General features: G+C 38.0%; 1 protein-coding gene across 1 annotated transcript in view; it reads right to left on the bottom strand.

Annotated features, from left to right (window-relative positions):
• Positions 1-1,918: 1,918 nt before the first annotated feature.
• BMPR2 (bone morphogenetic protein receptor type 2) overlaps positions 1,919-9,731 on the bottom strand; it is a 112,201-nt gene continuing 104,388 nt past the window's right edge. The window contains exon 13 of the mRNA XM_087731873.1: positions 1,919-9,431. Coding sequence (XP_087587999.1) covers positions 9,181-9,431 — 251 coding nt within the window. The 3' untranslated portion in view covers positions 1,919-9,180. The remainder of the gene's footprint in view (positions 9,432-9,731) is intronic.

Genomic DNA, 9,731 nt, shown 5'->3' with positions numbered 1-9,731 from the left:
TCCTTGGCCACAGAGGTGTGGGCCTTGCACCACTTTCTTACTGGCTTGCAAAAATCATCACTGTAGATAGAGAAAAGTAAATTAACAAGAATTAAGTAAGGGGGAGAGATACAAACAACGAAGTAACTGAGGTGCAGGATGGGTCCCACCAATTGGTGTATAACAAAGTGCTGGAAACAGTGAGGTCCCACAGTACAGTGCTTGGTGCTTTAAGGTACAAGATGTGTGTTGCAGCACTGTAGGGGCTGGGATGCTCATGCTAGGGCATTGGTGCTAATGTGGAACCCCTTCCCAAGGCCAAGGCAAACCCAGGAACACTGGGAGTGGAACCAAAAAGAGGAGTTCACCACTGGTGACATGGCATTAAGTTGAGTTTAGTTGCGCTTTGTGTAAGACTTTGCCTCAAAGCTGCGGTGACCATTGCCCACGGGAGCTTGCAGTGCAGTGGTAGCATCACCCTAGCCGGCACAGCTCAATTTGTGCTCCAGAAAGGGAACTGAGGAGAGGAGAACAGAGTTCCCTCCACGTGCACAGGCAGAATGGCTGCCTCAGAGCTCAGCTAGCATTTGGATGGCTAGAAAGGGAAAGAAAGATAGGGCTTGTTGCTTCTTTAAAGGAAAGATTTAGTACTTTCCTTCTGGTCAGGAAGGGAAGGTGACTTAGTGGTGGTGACACCCAGTTCTCGGGACCATTTTGCATTAATTTCCCTCTGTTCTCCACATGGACAAGCATCCATGGTCCTCAAGCCTCAGCGTCCTGCTGCCTGCCTTAGCAGCCATCAGGCCACGGAGCACTAACTCCCTCACCCTTCCTCGAATGTCTCAAGTGACTCAACAGTCACACAGGAGATGAGAAAGATGAGATCAAATGAACAGTGTCACCTGTGTACAGGTATAGTGTAGCTACCATTTGTATGGTGGTGATGCCAGTTAATGGCTCAGCTTGAAGTTCCCAAGATGACTGGAAGAAGGGAAACTAGAGGAAGAGCTCTTCATTGCAAAGTAAAAAATCCCAGACAACTCCTCCAAAATGAAGTTCTTGCATCAGGAGTTGAAAAACGCCAGGAAGCAAAACAAAGGAGACTGCTGTGGAGAAAAGACCAGTCTCTTCCCAGCACCTTACCTTCAGGAGGCATAGCAGGCCAACGCCTGGGTCAGGCCAGCCAGCGGGGAAATTTGCAGGGTCCTTCTACTGACTTAATCCATCTCTTCTAGTTCTGTGGGACAGGACAGCAGCTCTGGGCTGGGAAAGCTCCTGCTTGTAAGAATGCCGTGACATTGTCTCCTCATGGGGAGGGGAAAGAGTCCAATGGTTTCTGTGGGAAGGAAAGGGGGTTGCTATTTTAATTTTTGGCCCACCCACAAAGGTTGTTGCTTGCTGTGTTCCTCCCACAGGCCTGGTTGCCATCAATCCTGCGCTCTACCCAAGCGCAGCCCAACCAAAAGTGAAAGAAAAAAGTATTTAAACGCCTCTTTCTCCTGTTTTCTTTCCCCTTTTTTCTGTCCTTTTGTTTTTCTGCATTGAAACACTTAGCAGACAGATAAGGTGTGACAAGAGGCCATGTAAGGCCTACTGCTTTGAAACACCTACAAAACTATATTTAGCTGCCAATACAAGCATCTTAACTGGCTGACCGGCAAGCATGGGCAAAAAAAGCAAGCAGAGGCACTGCATTAATGTAGCAACAACGAGTCCTAATCATTTCACACAATTATCTGATAACAGAGCAGCGTGCAATCTGTCACATGCCTAAGGTGTCTGAAAGTCCTCTTCAGCCCTCAGTAATGAAGCAGTTCCTTATCCTTCAACCAACAAAACACAGCTGCAACGGGGGTTTTCCCTTCATTTCTGGGAGCATGTCTTATTATACTCATGGCCAATAATACCATGAAAAACCCACAAAAGACCATGCTTTTTGTCATTAATATGATCTTTAATAAATGGAATAATGCACCATTTTACAGCAAGCCTTTTCTTGTAGACCTAAAGAATAGCCTTTTAAATGTTCTTATCCAATGTCTCTGTATCAATACAATCTCTTTATTTAGGTTTATATATAACAAAGCAATTCTTACAAGTATTCATAGAAAACTCTGTAGTGGCTTTAACAATGTCAGCTTTCATAGTGGCATCCACAGATGATTAAAAAACAAAAATTAGCTTTTTATTTCATACTCACACTGTTCCATGAAACACAACTTATACAGCATAGCAAGGGTATTGGGCAGCTTATACGAAAGAAATAACTGAAAGCAATTATTTATAAATTCATACATGATATTTCCTCAGTCATTTGAGAGAAAAACCAAAAATACCCGTTAACAAAAGGGTTCTGATGAGACTCCATATTCTAGGGTTTCTCCCCCTCTTCCCCAGAAAAGCTCGCTCAGAAAGTAATGCTCTCTTTACAGTCTTTCATAAGGAAAATGGCAGTTTCACATCTCCTTATTTCAGCTTCTACAGAAGACCGAACCCTAGAAATCAGTCTTTGCCATGTTCATTTTCCTCTTATACTGCATTTGGGGGGAAAATAATCAACAGCGATTGTAAAATATGATTATAGCTTATATAAATGTGAATAGAGCACACTTTCCTCTAGAGACAAAAAGCAGACAAGAAACATTACATACAAACCTTTTTAAATACTTTTCAACAGTGTGAAAGAGAGAAGAGTCACAAATCAGGAAATTCAAAAGTGACAAATGAAAGTCAGCTATAACTTGGACTTGCCTGTTTCTTTGTTCTTGTGACTTTTTACAAACGACAGAAACATTAACTATTTTCTTTCCTTTTGAATAAATGAGATTGAAGTGTGATACTTCATGATACAGTTCTGAAGCACAAAAAAAGTGAATCAAGTGCTCTAGAAATAAACCTCACACATTTTTGCTCTGTCTTAAAAACAAGTGAATGGGCTACAAAAATTGACTTTTGGGAGACCTTGAAACTAGGAAGTTACAAAGGCAAATTATTTCTGCTTTAAAATAGTTACCAGGCAAGATGCTATGCCCCTGACGGATGTATGCTCCTGTAATGTATCTGCAGAAGCCTGCGAGAACTTTGAAGAAATCGTTCCTTACTGTGACAGGTACTGCGTCTGTTGAAGCATGACCTATGCATTGAAGTTAACCAACTGAATGACTTGCAAATTTACACAACTGCTGATCAACAGGCTTTGAAAAATATCTGACAATTACAATATAAATTAACGTAACTTTGACTAGTTCCTGGTTATTATGCACAAATGCAGATTAAACCACAGTGAAATAAATAGAAATGGGCACAAAAAGTAATTCATATTTGTAACGCACCACAGCAGCCACTAAATCAGACCTGCATGAAGCCCAGATCAACATTAAAGGGCTTTGGTGTAAATAAGGATTTATCTCGAAGCCTTCCACTCCCACTGCTGCAGTTCCACTTCTTGACAATAACCACAGCTGCACTGGTACTGACCCAGCCTGACAGCCTGAACCGAGGCACCGGCTAACACCCCTCAAGGCATCGGCAGCCAGGGTTCACCCATGTGGTCCCACTTCCACCTTAGCTTTCAGAGGGCTAATCCTCCAAGGAAATTTTTCAGATCACTGCCAGCAGAACCCAACCCTCCTTTGCTCATAATCAATGGCAGATTCCTCTCTGATTTCAACAGCATTCAGCTCAAGCGCTAGCCGATTAAATGTTGATTTCCTCAGATATGCCAAACAACTCCATTTTGATTCACAGGAGTGCCTAAATCTGTTATCTGCAGAAGTGGAAGTTCTGCTACCAATTTTAGTCATACGGAAGAAACCTCAAAATGAGAAAGCTGATTTGTTACTATTTCACATCAAAACTGAACCTACCCGTGTGTGTGTGTGTGTGTGTGTGTGTGTGCAAAAAGGGATGTATTTCTACAGCTACAGTTTTATATGACGATATAGAAGCCTAAAATGTACTTGGATTTAATGGACTAAAATACTATGTTTAAATGGCAATCACATATGTAACTATAGCTACTAGATAAAAAAGCCTTGTAAAAATTACCATGTACTAAGTATTTTGGGTTGTTCGTTGATCTTTAAGAGAGGTACCTTAAATTACTCAGCTTCAGATAAAGTTTGTGCATTCCCAGGTTTCAGTCTGTCATGGGAGATCTTGCACGACTGGACTATATGTCACAGTCTGATCCCAATTTTACTGTGATGCACTAAGACAACTTAAAATGGCATATGAAAAAGAACATTATACTTGCTACCAGTACTACCATCTGATGCTGTAACTCGCAGAATTTAATCCTGGAATTTATGCACAACATAAATATGCATCTAAATACATACAGAGTTTACATAAAAAATATGTATTTGGCTTCATTGCAATATGTATAGCTTTTTCACTGAAGAAAGGCTTAAAGTTGAACAAAAAATAATAAGCACATTAAAAAAAGGAGGTGGTTATAATTACCTGTTAAAATGGATAGTGGGAGACCAGACAGAAGAATTCAAATAATCCAAATTTATGCAAAATGCTAAGTTGTCCAGTCTATAATCCAACTTTCATAGACTAATCAATCTTATTTCCATTTTCTTTGAGAAGCTGCTCCAAATTTTCCAACTGACATCAAGGTCATGTATATGCTACTGTGCTTGGCAATTATTATTTTTATGACTTAAAACCAGCCTGTTTCAGCAATGGGAACTGCCATCATTTTTATACAAGTAAAAATTACAGCACAATTAATTTCTCCTGTATTGCCTAAATATGTGAATGTTAAAAATCTCCATAATTAGGCTGGAACTTTCCATAATGACATTTCAATGGCAGAATGGCTATGATCTTTTGAATATTTTTCATAAAAGAAAATTATAATCTGAACATAGACTTGGTAATGTTATATTAGTGGACTTTTTTAACATTTAAAAGAGGAGTATCATTAGAGCAAAATGCACCGAACACTGAAACTATGGCATATACAACGTATACATAGATAACTTTTAAGTAACAATTCATTATTATTAAATTTTCCCCAATAATCTATTCCACACAAATACCGAACTTCCTTATTCTCCTTTCTGAGGCAGGTAGGATTAAAGATTTCTTTTAGAGGAAGTTGACAGGTGGGAAAATATGTACTTTCTAAACATGTTTATAAGGTGGGTTTTTTTGTTGTTTGTTTGTTTGATTCCTGAAACATGCCAGCATCCATCTTGCATTGTTTTTTGTCCCCAGTGCACTGAAAAAAATGAAACTGTGTTGCCTTTGAAAATGAGGTAACATTCTATATGGAAACAAGACACAAATGAAGGGCGGTGAAAAAGCAAAACACAAACAGAAATGTTCTTTGTTTCTGAGAATATTCTAATGATGACAATATCAATTGGTTTTCTTTTAAATTAGGAATTCCTTTACCTTTAGCTGTGCAATTTAAGTGCATCTTGGAGTTTCAAGAAAGGCATTTTTAATACTAATTACTTAGCACATGAAGCTATAGAGCATTATAAGCAAATTCAGGGGAAGTGTTGCAGATAATGTGACTTGTAAATACCAATTTTAGAAGAAAATAAATCTGACTGTGAGGCATGTCTGTTCAAATGGTTAGAATTCACATTCTAAAAACCATGTTATGTTGGTGAGTATCTCTATTATAGGAAACACAAAAAGAGACAATGCATTAACCTAAACAACTCTTCTGGCTTCTACTAGCACGTCATTTTCTAAAACCAGTAAGATTTTGGATTTTGGCTTATATATACAAACATCACAAATTTTTGCGCTAACATTTTACTTGAATTATACATTATAAATTACCATAGCAAATATTCTACTTTTGCCTATTTGACAGTGGCACAATTCATAGGTATTTACACTATCATTCTGGTTTCGTTTTGCTATATTTATCTTGTCTGCAATATACATGACAAATTGATAGAAAATTATCAACTTTCATCATTATCCTTTTTTCTTAAAAAAAAAAAAACCTCACAAAGAAAACAAACACATTTGTCTCCCCTGATTATAGTACATTTATCAACTATCCATGTGTCTGATGTGTAGAGTTCTCTCTCTTACATGTATTTCATTTGGTTAAGGATGATTCCTCATCGTATAAGATACAATTCAGTATAATTTAATTTACAGAGAAAGTATTCTGTGGAGATTGGATTATGTGCTGTGAGCAAAGAAAGGGCATTACTAAATTAAGCATTAAAACCAAACTGCTATTCTGAGATCATCTAGCTGTGCAGAATTATAATATTTTAGTACCTACTTAAGAGTTTGTTTTGACTGACCTTTAGAAGTAAATAGTTTTTCTCTATTTAATCTATAGGGCATTTTGTGATAAAGTACATATTTCTATCATGTTACAAATTATATTTATCCATGGTAGATTACAAAGCCAATACTTTCTACTAATTATAATTCATCCCAAAGGCCTTCCAGCAAGTGACAGAAATAGATAAAGGAAAAGAAACTATTATGTTTGCTTTAAGAATGTTTAAGGAAAACTGCAGAAGAACATTTTCATCTGGTATTAAAATTATTTTGATTGCATTAAGCATAAAAAAGTTGGATTTCTTACAAGGATTGGCCTGAAAAGAAAGGCTAGAAGACTGCTGCAAATCTGTCTTAGCAGAAAGAAGCAGAAGTCAGAGCAAATAACTTTTCTCTCCCCAGAGTGTTTCAAGTTAGATAAGAGTGTCCTAAATACGCTTTTCAGCCCACATTCTGAAATGCTGATGGATGATACATGCAAGGCAAAGCAAGAAGTCATTGGGAAAGGAGTGAAGAATCTTCAATATGCATGATACAGCGATCATCACAAAACAACATACTGTACTTCAAATGGAGACTCAAAGAAGGCCAAAAGAGAAGAAATCTACAGCCAGCCTTATGAACAGAATGCCAAAAACTCTGATTCAGGTCTTGAAACCCAGCTGAGCAACTGGCAGGTTTTCAACATCTGGGATGTGAGGTTGCAGCAGATGGGAAGCCGGAGAGTGAATGAAAAGTAAAACCAGAGAAAAGCTGTATTTTTTAAGAGGGGAGATATAACTGTGTATTTATACAGGCAGATAACAGAATTACGCCTCAGAGACGAAAGGTACTACTTGAACTGGTGCTTAAAGAACACAGGGAGCCCAAAATGTGTCTCATGGCTTGTATTTCTACAACTACACTTAATCAAAGTCTGGATTTATAGAGTTCTCTCTTGGAGATATCTAGGAGAATCTAAGAAACAATAAGAAGCGTTACAAGAGAAAATCATAGCAATCAAGCATAAACAAGGGAGTTTGGGAAACAGGGAGAATCAGATGCAGCAAGGCATATATTATGCTAGTTGTATCATCAGATATAGAAGAACGGGGTTGGCAAAGTTTACCTCAGGGGGAAAAAAAAAAATATAACAGCAAGGACACAAATGAGCTTGAAAGCACAGAGCATCTGTTTCAGTCAGCTGAAAGGAGACAGGCTAGGGGAGGCAATTGTTTGCTGCCAGTATCCTGCCACAGGAGTTTGGCAGGCTGACTGAATAGATTTTCGTTCTTTGAACATCACCGGTTTTCAGATACAGTGAGATAAAACTTCACTCAGTACCGAAGACTGACATGTGTCATATCTTTTTTATCTAAATAATTTTTACTGAAGTGTTTTCAATCAGAAAGAATATTTCTCAGATGGAAGGGTATTTCTTAGGCAGAAGGAGGTCCTGAACAATAAGGAAATTAATTTTCTTTCAGTAGACAATAAAAACAATTATTCTAAAAAAAGGTAAGGTTTACTTGAGATGGTGAAAAAACAATTTATCTCAATAGATATTACATCCATGTTCACCAACACCTAAAATCAACGTGCATACAAACTCAAAGAAGGGTCTAAGCAGAGGGGAAAAAAACCCCAACCCTCCCCCACAAACACTCATACCTATGAATTTTAAAAGCATGCAATACATTTTAACAAGATGAATGAGGGGCTCTAAAAACTCTGAAGGGAGGAAGAGTTTCAATTCAGCGACAACAGTCAATTAGGATGCACCTACCTGCATAAGTAAGCGGGCTGATTTTACCCCAGACTGTCTATAAGGAGGTAAATCAGGAAAGATTTGACTCATCACAAAACTGTTTTGTGCCAAATAAGATTAATGATTTTTCCGCTGTGTAAACAAAATACGTTTGCAACCTATCTTCACTAGAGCTTTTAAGTATGACACTTATTAAGATTTCTGAATAAAATGTATTTTTCAAGGTACATCATTAGTGATCTAAATAAGGTTTTACATAAATACAGGGGATGAAACTGCACACAAAATAAAATGGAAAAAATGGCTGACATTGCTTCCTTACATTTGTTCAACATTTTGTTATTCAGAACTTCGCAGGCTGGCATCTACTGCTATAAAGGAAACACATTTTAATTTGGAAGGATCAAAGGCAAGGTACTGAGCTCAGATTTTTTTTTTTTTTTGTTCCTTTTTAAAAGCCCTTTCAAGTTGGGGAAAATTCATGCATTGTCACCTCAGAGCACAATGTGATATAGGCAGCTGCTTCAAGCTGGCTACGGTGTGCAAAGTTCACTGTCATGACTGGCTGACTGCTCAACTGTCAGGGAAAAATTAACAAATACAAAAAGGGGAACATGTGGCAGTTTTAGAAACACACTTTTCAATAAAGCATACTGTGAACTATAGACTATTGCACATTTCAACATGACACAAGAAAAATAGGGGGTTCAAAAGAGAATACACTTTGTAACATAGAAATATACAGACTAGCTTGTGCACAGAAATCAAAACATGGTTACAAGACACCACTGCAGTCAAACCTGTCTTATAGTCTGCTTATGATCTTAGTGACCTTAAGAAACTGGTCCAAACTGATTATCAGCAATACTTTTTTTTGTTACTTTTTTTAAAAAAATATTTTGAGACCACATTTTTGATACACATATATATATTCCGTGGTCAAAACAGACAGACTTAACTTTAGCGATACTAAATAAAAGTGCAAAAACGTTCAAAAAATAAAACAAAATAAAAAAATATGGAAGCATAAGCTAAAAATTTTCTGCATAGCTGAAATCTATTTAAAGCGAGTCCTTGGTAGGGGTTGCTGACAGGAGGAGAAAGCAGTTTTTTAAAATGTCTTCTGCATGTTTGTTTCAAATAATGCAAAAAAAAGGTCATTCGTCGGCTTTTAAAGTATTTCACAGGCAGTTCACTCCTGCGTCCTTAGATACCATTGTGGTGGCAGTGCCTCCTTCCGCAAGGTAAACAGCAGTGCTGGATTTGGAGTGGACTGCCCGGTCACTGCCGTTATTGTTGACCTCGCAGTGCAGCGGCTCAGTCGAGATGACCCATGTTGAAGGACGCCACCGCTTAAGGGAGTACGGAGTTTTCACACGTTTCTTGATCTTTTCTCCTGAGCCTGATTTGCCATCTTGTGAGGAGTCACCTACTGAAGACACACACAAAAAAAACCAAACAAAAAACAAAAACAGAGTAGAAAATAGTATTACGAGGAAGATAAGACTGGAGAGTCCAGGGTGGTTACTCATGCAAAACAGAACAAAAGAACAAAATCTTATCACACAAAAGCCTCAAAGCAACTGTGTGGCAGAGGCATGACAGGTCTATCAACTACAGTAGCTGCCACTAAAACAAGGGGTCAGATTCTGTTGTCTGTCAGAAATTACTTCAGTGAAGTAATTTGTGTTACCTTGAATGCGCATTGGCATCAAACAGCAGAATCAGCATT

The sequence above is a fragment of the Nipponia nippon genome, unplaced genomic scaffold, assembly GCF_047370975.1.
Source record: "Nipponia nippon isolate SJK-2023a ecotype South Korea unplaced genomic scaffold, ASM4737097v1 scaffold_5, whole genome shotgun sequence".
NCBI classification, from domain to species: Eukaryota; Metazoa; Chordata; class Aves; order Pelecaniformes; family Threskiornithidae; genus Nipponia; species Nipponia nippon.
Note: the sequence above shows the minus strand (reverse complement) of the source record. Positions and strands in the feature narration are given on the sequence as shown.